This window comes from Sturnira hondurensis, unplaced genomic scaffold (assembly GCF_014824575.4).
Source record: "Sturnira hondurensis isolate 20B ecotype Veracruz unplaced genomic scaffold, ASM1482457v3 Scaffold0000880, whole genome shotgun sequence".
Taxonomy (NCBI): domain Eukaryota; kingdom Metazoa; phylum Chordata; class Mammalia; order Chiroptera; family Phyllostomidae; genus Sturnira; species Sturnira hondurensis.
Window position 1 is genome coordinate 23086755 of NW_028073511.1, and position 18591 is coordinate 23105345.

The following is an 18591-nucleotide window of genomic DNA, read 5'->3' on the forward strand; positions in this document are numbered from 1 at the left end:
ACTTGCAAGTGGGCTGCAGACTCTGTAGGCACTAACCTGCCGTGGAAGACATCGTGGTTTTACCTCCTGGTTTGCCCTGACGTAACGTAGATCACCAGCTTTCCACCTTGTAGCCGTGCCTTTGGGACCTGTTGTTAAGTCAATGCCTCATCGTTTAGGCTTCTATTATCGTAGAACACCATTTTTGGCAATTATTACGGCAGAACCAACTTCGGGTATTAACTTTTATACAGCTATTGTACACAGGGAGCTGCTATAACAAAGAGACCCTGAAACACAATAGCTGAAACTGGATAGATGTTATGTTTTCCTTATTTAACAGTCTAGAGGTGGGTGGTTCGGGGCTGGTAAAGTCTCTACTTTAGTTAAATCATGGCTTCCATCTCTGGGTTCAAAGTAACTCTTTTAGCTCCAGTCATTGCATCTACATCCCAAGCTTAGGAAAGGGTATAGGGCTCAAAGCAGCACACATCCCTTCCCTTTAAGGGCCTGGGTGTGGTAGTTATCACATCAATTCATTTTCCATACTTTCGGCAACTACTGAACTGTACGCTCTCACTGTGGTTTTGTTGCTTGGAGGATATCATATAAATGGAATCATATTGTATGCAACCTTTTGAGACTGGATCCTTTCATTCAGCATAATTTCTGTTGAGCTTTTTCTTGAGCTTTTCTAGTTTTATTGACATGTAATTGACATATTACACTGTATAAATTTAAGGTGTATAATATGATATTTTGATAACATTTATATTGTAAAACAATTACCATAATATGTTTAGTTACCATCCATCACCCCTCCCATAGTTACAAAAGTTTTTAAAAATATATTTTATTTATTATTTTTAGAGAGAGGGGAAGGGAAGGAGAAAGAGAGGGAGAGAAACATCAATGTGTGGTTGCCTCTCATGTGTCCCCTTTTGGGGACCTGGCTTGCAACCCAGGCATGTGCCCTGACTGGGAATCGAACCAGCAACCCTTTGCTTCACAGGCCCATGCTCAATCCACTGAGCTACACCAGCCAGGGCTACAAAAGTTTTTCATAACTTTTAAAAGTTCTCTTGGATGAGAGATCCTGCATCTTAGTAGAATCTTAGCAACTTTCCAATATACAAACAATATTATTAACTATGGTCTCCATACTGTACATCACATCCCTAGGGTTTATTTATTTATCTTACAGCCGTAAGTTTGTACCGTTTGACCACCTTCACCCCCATCCCCTTCAGCCTCTGCCTCTGGCAAGCACAAATCTGTTATCTGAGTGTAAATATTTTGCAATTCATCCAAGTTGTTGTGTGTTTCAGTAGTTTGTTCTTTGTCGGGGAGGAAGAAACTTTCCTTTACCCTCAAGGTTCTTTTAGCAGGTCTAATAACCAAACAGACATGAGACAGATTAGCAAGAGGAAATGGCCAGGTTATTACATACATATTTGTGGGAACCCCGCACACATGAAAGTCAGAGTACCCACATACATGAGAAGTTCAAAGACAGAAAAGGTACAGAAAGGGAAAATGAGGCACATGTGACATTCTGCGCTACGGCACTTACACTATTCTGTGGCTTCAGAGGGGAGGAAGGTCACTGCAGAATGATAAAGAACATCTGTTCAGTCATTAGAACTTTGCCCTATAGATAGGCCAAAAAAGGTTATTTCTGATAACCTTGTATTGTGGGCAAGGCCTTTAATTCAAATTCTTTTAAAGTAGTTAAAGGGGAGTAGGGGCAGAAATTTCTTTTGACCCTGCTGGGCCTTGGTTGCTGTCAGCTCAGAACGACCGACCTTCCTATCACAGAGACACAACTTTCGGTGACTTGTTCTGAGCCTACACGCTTTATTGCTGAGTGGTGTTCCATGGTGAGGATGGACCACAGATTGTTTAACCATTCACCTAAGCATGGGCATTTTGGTTTTTCCAGTTTTGGGCCATCACAAATAAGGCCCCTATAAACATGTGTGCATGTTTTGTGTAATTTATCTGTCCAAAATCCTCTCTAGTTCCCTCATCTCACTTAGGATAAAATCTGATGTAAGCACAGGGGACCCGAGTGGGCCCCAAACACTACACCTGGAGGCGTGGGGGCGCCATGTAGTTGAAACGCAGTACCCATTGTTGAGGTGCTTCCACTCTAGGGTGTCCGCAAGCACTGCCTGAATTCACTTCCTGCCTCTTTCTCCTGCAAACTGTGTGACCTTGGGCGAGTTCCTTAATCTTGCTGTATTTCAGTTTTCTCTTCTGTAAAATAGGATAATGATAATACATCTCCCTTATAGGAATGTTGTGAGGATTAAATGAGTTATATGTCGAAAGTGCATGAAACAGACTCTTGCACAAAAAAATGTGCTTGACAAAAAATAATAATCACTATTTCATTATTGGCTCTAGGAGTTTAACTGGGTCCAGAAGCCCCTTCTAGGAAGTTTGCATTTTATCCTATTATAGGCAGGAGCATGCGGTTGCACTAGTGGGTGAGAGGCAGAAGGGAGAGGGGACCAGTTTGGAGACTGTTGGAATAATCCAAAACAGCTCTCAGGGTGGAGGGAAAGAGGGCGTTTTAGAGTGAGTTCAAGAGGGAAAGGAGGAGGGCTCACGGGGACAGCAGGTTCAGATAACTCTTGGAGGAATTTTGCTAGAAAGAGGAGCAAAGGGACAGCAAACGGTAGAGAATGTGGGGCCAAAGGGGATTTTTATTTTTGTCTTTAGTCTTTTTTGGTGGTGGTCGTTTTTTTCAAATGGGTGAAATTAAAACCTAGGAATGATTCAGTAGAAGCTAAAATTAACGGTGGAGTGTAATCTCAGGGAAATGTCAGAAGTTGTCAAGGAACGGAGTAGCCAACGTAAAAATGGCAGGATTTGCCCTGACTGGTGTAGCTCAGTAGATTGGGTGCTGGCCTGCTAACCGAGAGGTCGCCATTGGATTCCCAGTCAGGCACATTCCTAGGCTGCAGGGCAGGTCCCCAGTTAGGGGAGTGCCAGAGGTAAACGATCGATGTATCTGTGGCACATCCATGTTTCTCTCCCTCTTAAAAAAAAAAAAAAGGTAGGGCCCTGGCTGGCGTAGCTCAGTGGATTGCGTGAGGGCCTGAGAACCACATGATCGCGGTTAGATTCCCAGTCAGGGCACATGCCTGGGTTGCAGGCCAGTTCCCAGCAGGGGACTCACGAGAGGCAACCATACATTGATATTTCTCTCCTCTCCTTCCCTTCCTCTCTAAAGATATATAAATAAAATCTTCAAAAAAAAAAAAAGGCAGGATTTGTCTTGGACAGAATCAGGGCGCTCAGTGCCAGAATTACCCCCCCTTCTACTGATGGGGAGATCATCTGGCCGAGGCCAGACGGCTGGAGTACGGTGGAACGTAGGCTGGAAGCAGGGACTGCTAGGGATTGAGCGACCGCTCCCCAGCACTCGGACAGAGAAACCCCAAGAGGTGGGGTGGGGCCAACAGCTGAGGCGGACCTACGGATGACGGAGCGGAGCCTCTGCCTTTGCGGGGTTATGGTAGGCTAGGAGGCGGGACCTGGTGCTACTAAGGGGGCGAAACTTGTTTGGGATCTGGCCCCAGATGGTGGACTCCGGGCAGCCGTTTTGTGACCCCCCACACCCAGCTAACCCGAAGGGGTGTATGGCACGGATGGCGTGAAAGACGGACTTGATCTGGCAGGCCCGGAACAAGGGCCTGCAACGTGAGCCAATGGAAGGCCGTGGAAGGTGGGTCCGAGAGGATCTTGGCAAATGGCAGACGCTGATGGGCGTGGCCTCTCTTGTGGACGGGCGTGAGGCTTGCAGCGGGAGCCAATGAAAGGTGAGAAAAGGAGGTGCTTGTGTCTGGGAGCGTGACTACTGCTCTGCGCCCGCGCGACCTGTCGGACTACACCGAGCTGCGGCGTCCCGAGGAGGAGCAAGGAGGTTCTCCCGGGTCATGTGACACGTAGGGCGCGGGATTCCCTTTGAATCGGCGCATTGTCTTGTAGATGAAGGTTGAAGTACCTCAGGGCGTGGAGAAACAGCCTGGTGCGACCTGACCTCATATAGCGGCCTGGGGTCAGCGTCAGAGTCGGGCTCCGGCTCTTGCTCCCGGGCGGTTCTGGCTGAAGTAGAGGACATCGTAGTCAACCTGAGGGTGTGACCTTATCGTTCTTAGTGACGTAGACCGGTGGGCTCTCCACTGGGGCTGAGATTCGGCACTTTGACGTGAAAGAGAGGCGACCCATTGAGTAGTAGGTAAGTGGGGAAATAACTATTATGAAGCCCTGGTAGTCGCTCCGACCTGTAGTCTCCAAGTTTGGGTGGTGGTGGCGATGTAAACGTGGGAGCCTAGCTTTGCGAGGGTCTGGGTCTGGATCCCGAGGGGCGTGGTCTGACTCTCCGGAAGACTGGACTTGGAACGCTGAGGGGTGTGGATCCCGCCTGGGGTTAGTTGTGTAAGGGGCCTGGCCGAAACTCCAGGGAAGAGGCGTGGCTCAGGACCGGTGTAGGAGAGCGGGCGTGCTTTCTTCTGGGTAATTTATGTTTGTGTCCAGGCCCTGTAACTCTCCTTTCTCCTTTAGGTGTCACCTTATGGAGACCTTCGCGGCCGCCGCCCCTGCGGGGAACTTCTTCCCCTCCTTCATACTCCTGGTCTGTGGGACGCTAGTGGCTGCGGTGCTGGGCGCCGCGCACCGCCTGGGGCTCTTTAATCGGTTGATGTACAAGGTGCGGGGACACCTATGGGAGGCGAGCTGCGGGGCAGCCAGAAGAGGACTGACCTCCCCATGAGAGGGACTGTCGGGAGATTCTTTCCAGGGCCCTGCCCCCATTGCCAAGCTTATGGGCCCTGGACTTTGCTTTGAAATAGTTAATGGGGAAGTTACAGCTGCCAGGACTTTCAGCACGCTCCTTCTCTAGAGGGCTTGAGTCCTTTTCACAGAACAGTGCTTCTTGAACATGCTGGGGTCATTGCTGCTGCTACAAAGGCAAGCACCAGAGGATGTGGCTGCTGCAGTTGCTTTCTGCTGAGCTCATTGCTTCAGAGGGATTATCTCATGTACCCAACAAGTCCCTGAATAGATGCCCTTGTTTCTGTCTGCATTTTCCTCAGAGAAAACCAAGGCTCAGAGCAACCAAGGTTGCTCACTTCAGATGACCTCTTTGGGGAGGAGCTGACCCTGTAGACCTAGCTCTGAGCTACTTGGCTCCTCTCTCAGAAATTTCCCCCTTCCCCAGTCTTTCCTCTCCTAGCCTGGAGCAGCAGCTTTGACCCCTTCTGAGTACTTTATCGTCTAGAAAGAAGCAGTGCCACTGGCCTTGAGGACTTGTGGAGCTTTAAGGCAAAGGCCTCTGGTGTTCAGGGCTGTGTGGAACATGGGGCTGGGAGGCTGCTCCCTCTCCCAAGCACTTGTTGGCTGGCAGCCCGTCAACTGGGCCTGGCCCAGTAAGTGAGAGGGAGCCTGGAAGGCTGGAGTCAACAGTCTGGCTACCAGCCCTGGTACTGGAGGGCAGGCAGTTCTGGAGTCAGCTGATGACCTGCGCCTCATGCTGTTGGCCCGCCTTCCCTGGACGTTGCAGATCCACCATCCTCTCTCTCCCTGACTGCCCTACCTTCCCCAGGCAGACAGTGTAACAGAGCAGGGTGCTGAACAGTGAGCGTTTCATGGCACTTTGATTCCTGCTTGGGCAAATCTTTGCTTAGTTGTGAGAGGGTAAACAGTCGACCCTTGACTAATGTGGGCCCACTTATTTATTTAAAAAATAAATACAATAAATATATTGTCCTTATGATTTTCTTTTAAAAAATATTTTATTGATTTTGCCATTACAGTTGTCCTATTTCCCCCCCTTCATTCCCCTCCACCCTGCACACCCCTCCCCCACCATTCCCCCCTTTAGTTTATGTCCATGTGTCTCAAGTTCTTTAGATTCTGTATTTCCCATACTATTCTTGCCCTCCCCCCTATCTATTTTCTACCTACTGGCTATGCTACTTATTCTCTGTACCTTCTCCCCCCTTCTCCTCCTCCCACTCCCCTGTTGCTAACCCTCCATGTGATCTTCATTTCTGTGGTTCCACTCCTGATCTAGCTGTCCTCTTAGTTTGCTTTTGTTTTAGGTGTGGTTGTTAATAACTGTAAGTTTGCTGTCCTTTCACTGTTCATATTTTTCATCATCTTTTTCTTAGATAAATCCCTTTAGCATTTCATATAATAAGGGCTTGGTGATGATGAACTCTTTGAATTTGACCTTATCTGAGAAGCACTTTATCTGCCCTTCCAATCTAAATGAAAGCTTTGCTGGATAGAGCAATCTTGGATGTAGGTCTTTGGATTTCATGACTTGGAATACTTCTTTCCAGCCCCTTCTCGCCTGTAAGGTCTCTTTTGAGAAATCAGCTGACAGTCTGATGGGAACTCCTTTGTAGGTGACTGTCCCCTTATCTCTTGCTGCTTCTAGGATTCTCTCCTTCATTTTCATCTTGGCTAATGTAATTATGATGTGCCTTGGTGTGTTCCTCCTTGGGTCCAACTTCTTTGGGACTCTCTGAGCTTCCTGTATTTCCTGGAAGTCTTATTTCCTTTGTCAGACTGGGGAAGTTCTCCTTTATTATTTGTTCAAATAAGTTTTCCACTCATGGCTCTTCCTCTTCCCCTTCTAGTACCCCTATAATTTGGATGTTGGAACGTTTAAAGATGTCCTGAAGGTTCCTAAGCCTCTCCTCATTTTTTTTGAATTCTTGTTTCTTCATTCTTTTCTGGTTAGATGTTTTGTTCTTCCTTCTGGTCCACTCCCTTGATTTGAGTCCCAGTTTCCTTTCCATCACTATTGGTTTCCTGTGCATTTCCCTTCATTTCAATTAGTTTAGCCTTCATTTGTTCCTCTAATTTGTGACTAAAATCAACCAATTCTGTGAGCATCCTGATCACCAGTGTTTTGAACTGTGCATCTGATAGGTTGGCTATTTCTTGGTCGCTTAGAGTTATTGGCTCTGGGGCTTTGAGTTCTTGAGCCATAATGTTTTGGTCTGTTTGCTCCTGTTACATAGGAGGGGCAGAACCCTAGGTGTTCACCAGGGTGGGGCAACTCAGTCACTGGGTTGTGACTCTGTATGTGGGGGCGGGGCCAAAGAGGGGCAATGGTGATCCCCTCTGCTGCTTCCCACTGCTGGGGCCTGCGAAGTCTGTCTCACTGCTCGCTCCTTTGCCTGGTTTATCTGTGCATGAATGTGTGACCACAGTCAGCCTGCTGCCTTGTGCCCTCACTGAGTCTGCCTGTTGCAACCCCATCCCTGGGATCTGCCAACTGCCACCCAGTCCCCTTGATTGGTCTGGCCAAGTTTTGTTGCGCAACCCCGCTCTGCCAGCCGCTGGCTCCGCCCCTCTTACTGGTCTGGCTGAACGGTTCGTTGTTGTCAGACTTCCGTATAGTTCAATTTTCTATGTTTTGGTTGCGTTTTTGTTACTAAAACTTTGTTGTCTTTAAACTTGGTTGTGGGAGGAGGAACAGCGTTTCTACCTGCGCCTCCATCTTGGCCGGAAGTGCCGTCCTTATGATTTTCTTAATAACACCATTTTTGCTCCTAGCTTACTTTATTGTAAGACTACAGGATATATTACATATAACCTACAAAATATGTGTTAGTTAACTGTTTATATTATTGATAAGGCTTCCAGTTAACAGGCTATTTGTAATTAAGTTTTGGGAGAGTCAGAAGTTACCTGTGAATTTTTGACTGTGCAGGAGGTCAACACCTCTGCCCCCTATGTTATTCAAGGGTCAACTGTAATGACATGAGGATCTGGTAAGATGATGTGTTGTCCCCTGCCCTCCAACCCTGCTCCCTCCCTCCCTCCTTGCTCGCCCCTCTTTCCACCTGCCCTGGTTCCCTTGCCCTGGTCCTTGACAGTCTTGTTCTTCCCCTTCATGGGTTCAGGTGGACAAGGAGAGCATCCGGCATGGTGGGGAGAACGTGGCTGTCGTGCTGAGGGCCCACGGTGTGCGGTTCCTTTTCACACTGGTTGGTGGGCATATTTCCCCAGTGTTGGTGGCCTGTGAGAAGCTGGGCATCCGTGTGGTGGACACGCGCCATGAAGTCACGGCCGTGTTTGCTGCTGATGCTGTGGCCCGCTTGACCGGTGAGGGTACAGCGGAGAGGGCTGGGGGCTGAGATGGGGGGTGGTCTTTCAGGGGCAGGGTTTTTGGGGGGTGGCCAGGAAGATGGACGTGGGTGCAGAAGATGACAGAGTCTGTGTTCCAGGAACGGTGGGTGTGGTGGCAGTGACGGCGGGCCCTGGCCTCACTAACACAGTGACAGCGGTGAAGAACGCTCAGATAGCCCAGTCCCCAGTCCTGCTTCTGGGTGGGGCTGCCAGTACTCTGCTGCAGGTGCTTTGCCCTCAGGAGGTGGTGGGGGGTCCAGGGGGGCTTGAAGGGCTTGCTTACTGGTAACTCCCTGAACCCCTGTCTCCACCAGAACCGGGGTGCACTCCAGGCCATTGATCAGATGTCCTTGTTCCGGCCACTCTGCAAGTTCTGTGCTTCTGTGCGTAGGGTGCGGGACATCATGCCCACTCTGAGGACTGCAATGGCCTTTGCCCAGTCGGGCACCCCAGGTAGGTGGTAGTGGACTGGGTAGTGGTCCTAGGGCCTGGGGGCTGGGGAGACATGGCAGGCTCAGTGTTTTCCCTGTCCCTGCAGGCCCAGTGTTTGTGGAGCTGCCCATAGATGTGCTGTACCCCTACTTCATGGTCCAGAAGGAGATGGTGCCAGCCAAGCCACCCAAGGGCCTTATGGGCCGAGTGGTCTCTTGGTGCGTACCTGACTCCCACCGTGCCCTCCTCTCTTCTCCTGCAACCTCCTGCCAGCATTCATCCCACCTTCAACCCATTCATTGATTTGCCCATCAGTTGAGAGGAACCAATCCTGGGAAGAGCATTCTAGGTGGAGGGTATAGCATATACAAATGTCCTGAGGCACAAACAACTTGGTTGGGAAAGCACGGTGGCCTGTGTGGCAGTAGCGGGTGGGAGAAGGGTAGCCACTGAGTTTAGAGCATGGCCCACTGGGAGTGCCTGCAGTTTTTATTTATTTATTTATCTTTAGATGGGGAAAGGAGAGAGGGAGAGAAACATCAATGTATGTTTGCCTTTGGTGCGTCCCCTGCTGGGAGTTGGCCTGCAGGGAACCGGCCTGCAACCCAGGCATGTGCCCTGACTGGGAACCGAACCGCGATCCTCTGGTTCGCAGGCCTGTGCTCAATCCACTGAGCTACACCAGCCAGGGCGAGTGCCTGCAGTTTTATTTCCAATCTGAGATCCACTGAGAAGCATTGCAGGGCCTTGATAAGAGGTAGGGGATACCCTGATGCAGGTTTTTATTTGGTCCCTCTGGCTGCTGTTGGAGGACGGACTGTGGTTGGTTGGGTGGACGTTGGGAAGCCAGGAGAAGGTGTGGTGGACCTAGGATGAGAGGTGATGGTGGCCTGGGTCTGGGCAGTGGCTGTGGGATGCAGAGACGTGGACAGACCACATATGAGCTCCTGGAGAAAGTGGGTCCCTGCAGCCCTGTGCCGTGGGCACAGCTCACTCTGGGGCTTTGGGTGGCAAGTGGCCAGGATCTTGAAAGAGCAGGGTAGTGGGGCTGGCCTGGGACAAGCCTGAAGGTTTTCTTAGAAGAGCTAAGGAGTTGGAGGGGCGCTTCCTCCAGTTCAGCAGATAGGAAGGGGTCACAGCTTGAGTAGAGGTATGTCATGGTGGAGGTGGGCCTGGCCGAAGCAGGAGGAGGTAGAATCAATTCTTCTCTTCCCACCCCTCCCCTCCACGTCCCTTTCCTTTGCCTGTCCTTGCCCCTGCTTCTTCCAATCCTCTTTCATATGGTTAGAAAATGCTGCTATATGCTAGGTACCAGGATGGGCATGGGCGATGACAGCAAATGAGACAGACAGGTCCTGAACCTAGGGCATGGGAGGTGTGCCTTGAGGGGCAGCTTAGGGAGTAGTGGTTTTACTCAGTTTCTTTTATAGCAACGCTTTGAATTTAGGTATTTTAGGCATTTGGTAATCCAGCTTGTTAATGGCATATGAGGAGTAAGCCTGAAGCAACCTGCAGTGCTTTACACAGAGCGATGTGCCATCTCCAATGAATGAAATGAAAGTCCAGGGATAAAGGTTCAAATTGCAGGACTGTCAACAAATGATTAAACCTCCCCGCCCCCATTTTTTAAAAAGATTTTATTTATTTACTTTTAGACAGAGGGGAAGGGAGGGAGAAAGCGAGGGAGAGAAGCATCGATGTGTGATTGCGTCTTGTACACCCCCTACTGGGGGCCTGGCCTGCTACCCAGGCATGTGCCCTGACTGGGAATCAAACCCCGATCTTGTAGTTCGCAGGCCCGTGCTCAATCCACTGAGCTACACCAGCCAGGGTGCCCCCGCCATTTTTTATTGAGATAAAATTGACAGATGGCCCTGTATAAGTTGAAGGTGTACAACATACTGATTTGACTTTCATGTAACATGATTAAACCTTTGTTATCTTCAGCTTCCTCATGTGCGAAATGGATGAATGTTGCCTGCTTTTCTCTCTCTAGATGAAGAGTCTGTGAAGAATAAAAGGATATAATTTTCATAGTGCAAATGCTGAAGCATAAAAAAAATTAACCATTATACTATAAATAAGAACAGGGCTTGGTCCAGTGTCATGTCAGCTGCAAGGCAGGGTGTCTCCTATCGTTCCTTCAACATGGTTAGGGAACCAGAAATAGAAGGCGGGGTTCAGGGTCCTAACACATAGGAAGTGGTTGTTCACCACCCCTGGGAGGCAGAGTTTTTAAGTGCTTCCATTCTGTGGCTGTGACAGCCTCTTTGCTCCCTGGCCTCCCCCATCCTCCTCTCTCTCAGGCTTCCCTTCTCAGCCTCCAGCAAGTCTGGCTCTTCTTGTGCCTTTTTTAAAAAAAATCAATTTTCAAAAAAGTTTTCAATTACATTTGACATACATTATTATGTTAGTTTTAGGTGTACACCCCAGTGATTAGACATGACATAACTTACTGTGGTCATCCCGGCATGACACCATACATAATTGTTAGAAATATACCGACTGCCTTCCCTGCGCTCTACTGTATAGTCCCTGACTATTGCGTAACAACCGATTTGTACTTCTCAGTCCCTTCACCTTTTTCACCCACTCCTCAGCGCCCCTCCCATCTGGCATTTGTCAAATGTTCTCTGTATCTATGAGTCTGTTTCTGTTTTTGCTTTTTTATTTTGTTTTTTAGATTCAATTGTTGATAATATGTATTTTTTGTCATTTTACTATTCACATTTTTTATCTTTTTTTTCTTCTTAAAGACACCCCTTTAACATTTCATATAATACTGGTTTGGTGATGGTGAACTCTTTTAGCTTTCTCTTGTCTGGGCAGTTCTTTCTCTGTTCTTCAATTCTAAATGACAGCTTTGATAGGTAGAGTAATCTTGGTTGTAGGTTCTTGCTTATCATCACTTTGACTGTTTCTTGCCAGTCCCTTCTGGCATGCGAGGCTTCTGTTGAAAAGTCAGTTGACAGTCTTATGGGAACTCTTTCTAGGTACCCAACTGCTTTTCTTTTGCTGCTTTTGATTATCTCTTTGTTTTTTTAAAAAAATATTTTATTTATCTTTTTAGAGGGGAGGGGAAGGAGAGAGGAAAGAAACATCAATGTATGGTTGCTTCTCGTGCATCCCCTGCAGGGAACTGGCCCCTGCTGGAAACTGGCCTGCAACCCAAGCATGTGCCCTGACTGGGAATCGAACCGTGATTGTCTGGTTCGCAGGCCCGCGCTCAATCCACTGAGCTACACCAGCGAGGGCTGTATCTCTTTGTTTTTAACCTTTTGTATTCTAATTATGATGTGTTGTGGTGTGAGCCTCTTTGGAGTTATCTCGTTTGGGACTCTCTGTACTTCCTGGACTTGTATGTCTATTTCCCTCACCAAGTTAGGGAATTTTTCTGTCATTATTTTTTCAGATAGGTTTTCAATTTCATGCTCTCTCTTCTCCTTTTGGCATCCCTGATCTGGATGTTGGTACATTTGGAGATATCCCCGAAGCCCCAGGCAGGAGGTGCAGGCTAAGATCAGCTGTCACTTGTGATCTGCCCCGGGGCTGCCAGGCATGAGCTATAAAGCAATATGCAGATGGCTGCTACTTGTGCTGGCTTAGAGGTGCTCATGTGAGGCCAAGCTTTGAATCGAGGCTGACTGCCACTAGTGCTGAGCCTGGGACCACTGAGTGAGAAGGGTTCACTAAGGGCTTACAGGGCTTGCTGGTGCCAGATGTTGCTTGTTTGAGAGATTTTAGGAAAATCTGAAGCATGAATTAAGATGAGCCATTTGTATGGAAAAGCCCCTGGAAACAGATTGGGAGGGCCCAAAAGTTGGGTGAGGCCACGCCTCAGGGAGTCACCAAGGTGGGGCAAACCGTGTGAACCAGGTTGATGGAATCTCAGATATGGCACCAGCCTGCAGGCTCTGTTGGGGGGGGGGCAGGGCTCATCAGAACAACAATGGTCTCTGCCAGTACTGCTGTCTGGGAGAAAGCTGCCCTCTAGCTTTTCCCTGATACCAGACAATTTAGTTCCTCTCCGTGTATCCCTGGTGTCTATTAAGTTGCTGCCCGAGTGCTGGAGCTCTGAGGGAGTGAGTCTGAATAAGTTGTGTGTGGGCCATTTAAGAGGCACTTCCTAGGTGCCTTCCAGAAGCCCTTGTCTCCTTCAGCTGTAATCCCTGCTGGATTTTACAGCCAGAAGTTATGGGGACTTCTCTTCCTGGCCCTGGAACCCTGGGCTGGGACCCCTCATTCCTCAGGGGGACTTCTGTAGCTGAGACATCCCTCCCAATTTTTATCTGCCACATGTGGGTGTGGAACCAGCCTGTTTTGTATCTCTGCCCCTCCCACCAGTTTCAGTGTGGCTGCTTCTTTAATTCCGTGGTTGTAGGACTTCCATTCAGCCAGATTTCAGGCAGTTCTAAATGATGGTTGTTCTGTAGTTTAGTTGTAATTTTTAAAAATTTTTTTATTAAAAGATTTTATTTATTTATCTTTAGAGGGGAAAGGAAGGAGAAAGGGAGAGAAACATCAATGTATGGTTGCCTCTCGTGGGTCCCCTGCTGGGAACTGGCCTGCAACCCAGGCATGTGCCCTGACTGAGAATCGAACCTCGATCGTGTGGTTCGCAGGCCCGCACTCAATCCACTGAGCTACACCAGCCAGGGCAGTTTAGTTGTAATTTTGATGAGGTTGTGTGAGAAGGTGAGTAACCAGGTTTACCTGTGCCACCATCTGGATCAGAAGTGCTGTGTCATTTCTTTTCATGTTGGGGTCCCGTTGGTTCCTTTTTTTTTTTTTGCCTCTTTTCATTCTCTGCAGTCTTGAATCCTCCAAAGAGAAACAGAAGCTTCTGGTTCTGATTGCTTCCTGCCAACACCTACGTGTCTGCTTTTGGCCAGATTGGATGTTCTTGAGGGCAGAGCTGAGCAGGATTTATGTGTATCTCCAGAGCCCTGCAAATGGCTTCACGGAGAGTTGGGGCCCTGTGACCTAGTGAGTAAGGAGACAGAGAAGGGGATGTCAGAAGCCAGAGAAAGAGGAAAGCGTACTGACGATGTCAGTAGCTTCCACCAACATCACTGATGCTTTTGCTAAGTGTTCTCTATCCTGAGTGAATAGATCACTGAACCTTGGAGAGGGAGGTTCCTTTTTACATTTTACAGAGCAGGATGCTCAGAGAGGTTAAGTCACTTGCTGAAAGTCACACAGCTAGGAAGCAGCAGAGCCACCTCCATCTGATCCTGCAGCTATGGCCCTGATCTTGGGACTCATGCCTGTCACTTGTTTCTGAGGGTCTATGTCAGGTTTGCGTGGTCATCAGAAGCTTCTGAGGGCAACAGGCTACTAGAGACTTGGTAACTGGGGGTTGTGTGTCCCTGGGCCGCTGCTCGACCACTCCTATGCCCGTCCCTCTTCCCTCCTGGCCCCTTTCTTCTTTCAGCTCCCCCATTCAGCTTCAGTTCCTTAAACCCAGTAAGGAATCCTGGTAACCACCCCTTCCTCTCCTCTTTGCAGGTACTTAGAGAATCACCTGGCCAATCTCTTTGCAGGAGCCTGGGAGCCTCAACCCGAGGGGCCCCTGCCTTTGGACATTCCCCAGGCACCTCCCCAGCAGGTAAATTGCCTCTCTTCCCTGGGCAGGGATCCCCACCTGGTGGGATGGCCTGTCCTTTAGTCAGTATTGGGGCCTTGATCTTGGGGGCTGATGGTGAGTCAGGGTCAGCTCTTTGAGCTCCACCTCTTGCCCCAGGTTCAGCGCTGTGTGGAGATCTTGAGCCGGGCCAGAAGGCCCCTTGTGCTGCTGGGGAGCCAGGCCCTACTGCCCCCGACACCTGCTGACAAGCTTCGGTGAGAAGCCTTAGCCCTGCCTTAACTATCACCTTTTTAGTCCCTGGTCCCTTGGTGCCCTATGGGGACAGGTAGCCCCTTGGTCACTCTTACCTCTGTTTACCTGGACCCGCAGGGTTGCCCTGGAGACCCTGGGTGTCCCCTGCTTCCTGGGCGGGATGGCACGGGGACTGCTGGGCCGAAACCACCCTCTCCACATTCGGCAGAACCGCAGTGCTGCCCTGAAGAAGGCAGACGTCGTCCTCCTGGCAGGTGGGCCTCGGCCTCCTCCCCACCGTTCCCTTTCCCTGTGTGCAGGACCCTCCTCACCCTGTGACCCTGCCCCTGCTAGTCTGCTACTCGCTGGTCTCACCCCTTCCCCTTTCAAGTATTTGGAACAACCCTGAATTTGAAATTCAGGTGAACTCTCATCAGGTTGTAGTTGCATGATATGACCCAGCTTTGCACAAAGGAGGACACAGATAGTGGGCCCCTGTGGAACTTTCTGCACAGCAGTTACATTTCTGTGTTATACAGCACTTATACTTTATACAGCACACACACACCTATGGCATATACATTTTCACATAAAGTGCCTTGAAGCCTTTCAGACACATAGTACTTGTATCCGTTAGCTGTTGCTGTGTAATAACCATTCCTATACTCAGTGCCTCAAAATGCAGTTATTATTTCTCAAGATCCACCTACAGGTAAGGTGGTAATTTTTCTGGTTTTGGCAGGGCTCATTCAGGGGTCTGTGGTTAGGGAGTGCAGAAGGACAGCTGTGCTGATCCAGGCTGGGCTAGCCCAGATACCTGGGGGTTGGCTGGGGCTCTAGCTGGGATAGCATGGCTTCAGCTAGGATTCCGAGTTCTCATTCTTCCCTACCTCCTCCTCCATGTTCCTCGTCACCCAGCAGGCTGGCCTGGCTCGTTTAATTGGTGGAGGATCAGAAACATGTAGGGCTGAGGGAGCAAGGTTATTTAGGAGAGAGAGTAGAAGCTGCAAGGCTTATTGAGGTCTGGTCTCAGGGATGCGTGCCAGCATTCCCGACATATTCTGCTGGCCAGAGCACATCCCGAGGCCAGCCCGGGTTCAAGGGCTAGGGAGCTACAAAATCATTGCAGGGGGCACTGGTCCAGGGAGAGGTGAAGAATGGGTTCCATTTGGTATGCAGTCTGCCTCGGTGGATTAAGTTAGGTAGTGGGCACCCCCCAGGACAGCGGCCCTCCATCCACTATTCCCCTGTTCCCCGCCCCAGGAATTGTCTGTGACTTCCGTCTATCCTATGGCCGTGTCCTCAGCCACAGCAGCAAGATCATCATTGTTAACCGTGACCGGAAAGAGATGTTGATCAACTCAGACATGTTCTGGAAGCCCCAGGAGGCTGTGCAAGGTGAGCCCCTAACGAGCCCACATGTGTCCTTCTGAGTCCTCTCCTGGCTTCTGCTGCAGCTGGCTTGAGCTGGGTTCTGGGTCTGGACTCTACCCTAAGGGGGCACCCAGTCAGCCAGAGATGTGTTTTTGGCCCTCAGACCGATGGGTGCTTCTGGACGAAATGGTGGGTGTGCCCTGGAGGGCAGGCCTGGGAATGTGCATGTGATCATGTTCCCTGGCTGCAAACCATCTCATGCTGCCTGCTGCTGTTAGGACAGAGAGCTCACTCCTTGGCCCCCGAGGCCTCTGTCATCCTGTCATAACCCCGCTACCCTGTCCAGTCTCCCCCGTGGCCTTCTGTGCCCTGCTCCGACTTGCCCATCATTCCAAGGATGTGGACTTCCCTGCAGTGTAGGTGACAGGAACTCTTGTCAAGCAGAGAAATGGCACTATTTCATTTGTGTTTGGGAAGGTCCACTGTAGCAGCTGGGTGGGCAGTGAGTTGGAGGGGGCCAGGTGGTGTCAAGGGGTCTTTTAAACAGGGTTGGGTTATTTAAGAAATGACAAGGCCTGGATTGGAGATGGATGGGAGGAGAAGCTCAACTTCTCTGATCCTCCAGAATATTACTTCTTTCTTTTTTTTTGAAAAAGGTTTTTAAAATTTACTTTTAGTGAGAGAGGAGAAGGGAGGGAAGAAGAGGGGAGAAACATCAATTGGTTGCCTCTTGCACACCTCCAACTGGGGACCTGACCCATAACCCAGGCATGTGCCCTGACTGGGAATCGAACCTGCAGCCTTTTGGTTTGCAGGCTGGCACTCAATCCACTGAGCCCTACCAGCCAGGGGCAGGATATTATTTCTGAATGGAAAGTATGTCATCACCAGCTTGAAAGTATATTACTTTCTGAAAAGTATATCATCACCAGCTCGTGTATTTGTTCACAAGTACTCCGCATGCCTGGGTTGTAGACATGTGCTTGGCAGATGGAGGTGGTTTTAGTGATGTCTTTCAGAGGAAGAGTTGCTAGGACTGTATGGTCCGGGGTGTGATGGGGAGGCAGGCGATGAGGTTCGCTTAGGTTTCTAATCTGCTTTGTGCATCTTGTTTTTCCAGCCTTGCCCTCCCTCTCATCCCTGCTGCCTTAACCTGGTTCCAGAGGCTCTGGGGTGCGTTTTGCCCATTTTTCCCAGTGAGTGCCCCTGGTCTGCCTCCCTGCCTCCTGCTCCAGTGCTGGTGTTGGCTTCCTGCTGTCTTTGAGCCTCTGGTGCTGGAAAGAAAGGAGGAAGCCACCTCTTTACAGCTGTGCCCCCTTCTTTCTCCAGGAGACGTGGGTTCCTTCATGTTGAAGCTGGTGGAGGGCCTTCAGGGCCAGACATGGGCCGCAGACTGGGCAGAGGAGCTTCAGCAAGCTGACCGGCAGAAGGAGCAGTCCTTTCGGTGGGTGCGGTGGAGTGACCATGGAGGGTGGTGGGTTCCCAGCAGGGTCTGCTGCTGGCCCTGCTGACCTGTACTGCTTCATTACAGGGAGAAGGCGATGATGCCTGTAGCCCAGCACTTGAACCCGGTGCGGGTGCTGCAGCTGGTGGAGGAAACTTTGCCCGACAACTCAATTCTGGTGGTGGATGGTGGGGACTTTGTGGGTACAGCCGCCCACATGGTGCAGGCCCGTGGCCCCCTGCGCTGGCTTGATCCTGGTAAGGAAGGGCCTACCCCTGGAGAATTTTGCACCACTCAGGCCCCTTCATAACTACCTTCTCTTGGTTTCCTAGGGGCCTTCGGGACTCTGGGGGTTGGTGCAGGATTTGCACTTGGGGCCAAACTGTGTCGGCCAGATGCTGAGGTGAGTCAGGGCACCAGAGGCAGGAGGCTTGCTGCTTTCTGGGCCATGAACTACCCCAACCATGTCTGTCCCACCTCAGGTCTGGTGCCTGTTTGGGGATGGAGCTTTTGGGTACAGCCTCATCGAATTTGACACCTTTGTCAGACATAAGGTAACTGGGCTAGCCCAGGGGAAGGCTGGGGGTTCTGGGAGATGTCATCAGGGCTGGGCTGGGTGGGGGGGAGCTGCTTCTGTCTGGTGGAGGACCTCTCTCTCTCTGTGTCCTCTGGCTGGCGAAGCCTGGGGGCTGAATGTCGTGGCCTGGCCTCACCTTCTCCCTGCAGATCCCAGTGATGGCCTTGATAGGGAATGATGCTGGCTGGACCCAGATTTCTCGGGAGCAGGTGCCCTGTTTGGGCAGCAACGTGGCCTGTGGCCTGGCCTACACTGGTGAGGGGGTCTGGTTTAGGGGGGCTATTTACGGCTTTGCTGGGTGTGTGTTCCTCCCTTGGGCTGGCTGCATGGTGGGCTGGGTCCCTGCCACCATCTGATTTGACCCCCCCTTTTAGATTATCACAAAGCAGCCGTGGGCCTGGGGGCTCAGGGCTTGCTGCTGTCACGGGAGAATGAGGATCAGGTGGTCAAGGTGCTTCGTGATGCTCAGCAGAAATGCCAAGATGGCCACCCGGTCGTAGTCAACATCCTTATTGGGAGGACAGACTTCCGCGATGGCTCCATTGCTGTGTAGGGCCTCATGGGTGCCTTCCCACCCCTGGACTGCCAAGCTGGTGTGGAGTCTCATCCTTGCCTGTTCTGGGCCTACCCTGTGAGGCCCAGTGACCCTACAACCCTGCCTGAAGACTGGCAGGGGCTAGAGGGGTCAGGGGTGAAGCTTCCTGGAAGCACTGGAGAGCCCTGGGGCTTTTCTTTGTCAGCCCAGTTGTGCCCCTTTTCTCTTCTTTTACACACTGAATAAACCATCTGGTCAACCTGGGCCCAAGTACT

General features: G+C 50.4%; 1 protein-coding gene across 2 annotated transcripts; it reads left to right on the plus strand.

The window, feature by feature from the left end:
- The first annotated feature begins 3861 nt into the window (after positions 1–3861).
- On the plus strand, positions 3862–18580 carry HACL2 (2-hydroxyacyl-CoA lyase 2). Of its 2 annotated transcripts, none has more exons than XM_037055845.1 (16): positions 3862–4228; positions 4555–4699; positions 7911–8112; positions 8235–8362; positions 8451–8589; positions 8675–8786; positions 14077–14176; positions 14312–14409; positions 14525–14661; positions 15650–15784; positions 17090–17204; positions 17292–17461; positions 17537–17607; positions 17687–17758; positions 17931–18036; positions 18156–18580. In XM_037055845.1, the coding sequence occupies exons 2-16, from the start codon at positions 4565–4567 to the stop codon at positions 18332–18334; spliced, it is 1899 nt and encodes a 632-aa protein (XP_036911740.1). In that variant the 5' UTR covers positions 3862–4228; positions 4555–4564; the 3' UTR covers positions 18335–18580. The 2 variants fall into 2 exon arrangements, with proteins under 2 accessions (XP_036911740.1, XP_036911748.1); XM_037055853.1 differs by having other exon boundaries at positions 3862–3990.
- The last annotated feature ends 11 nt before the right edge of the window (positions 18581–18591 follow it).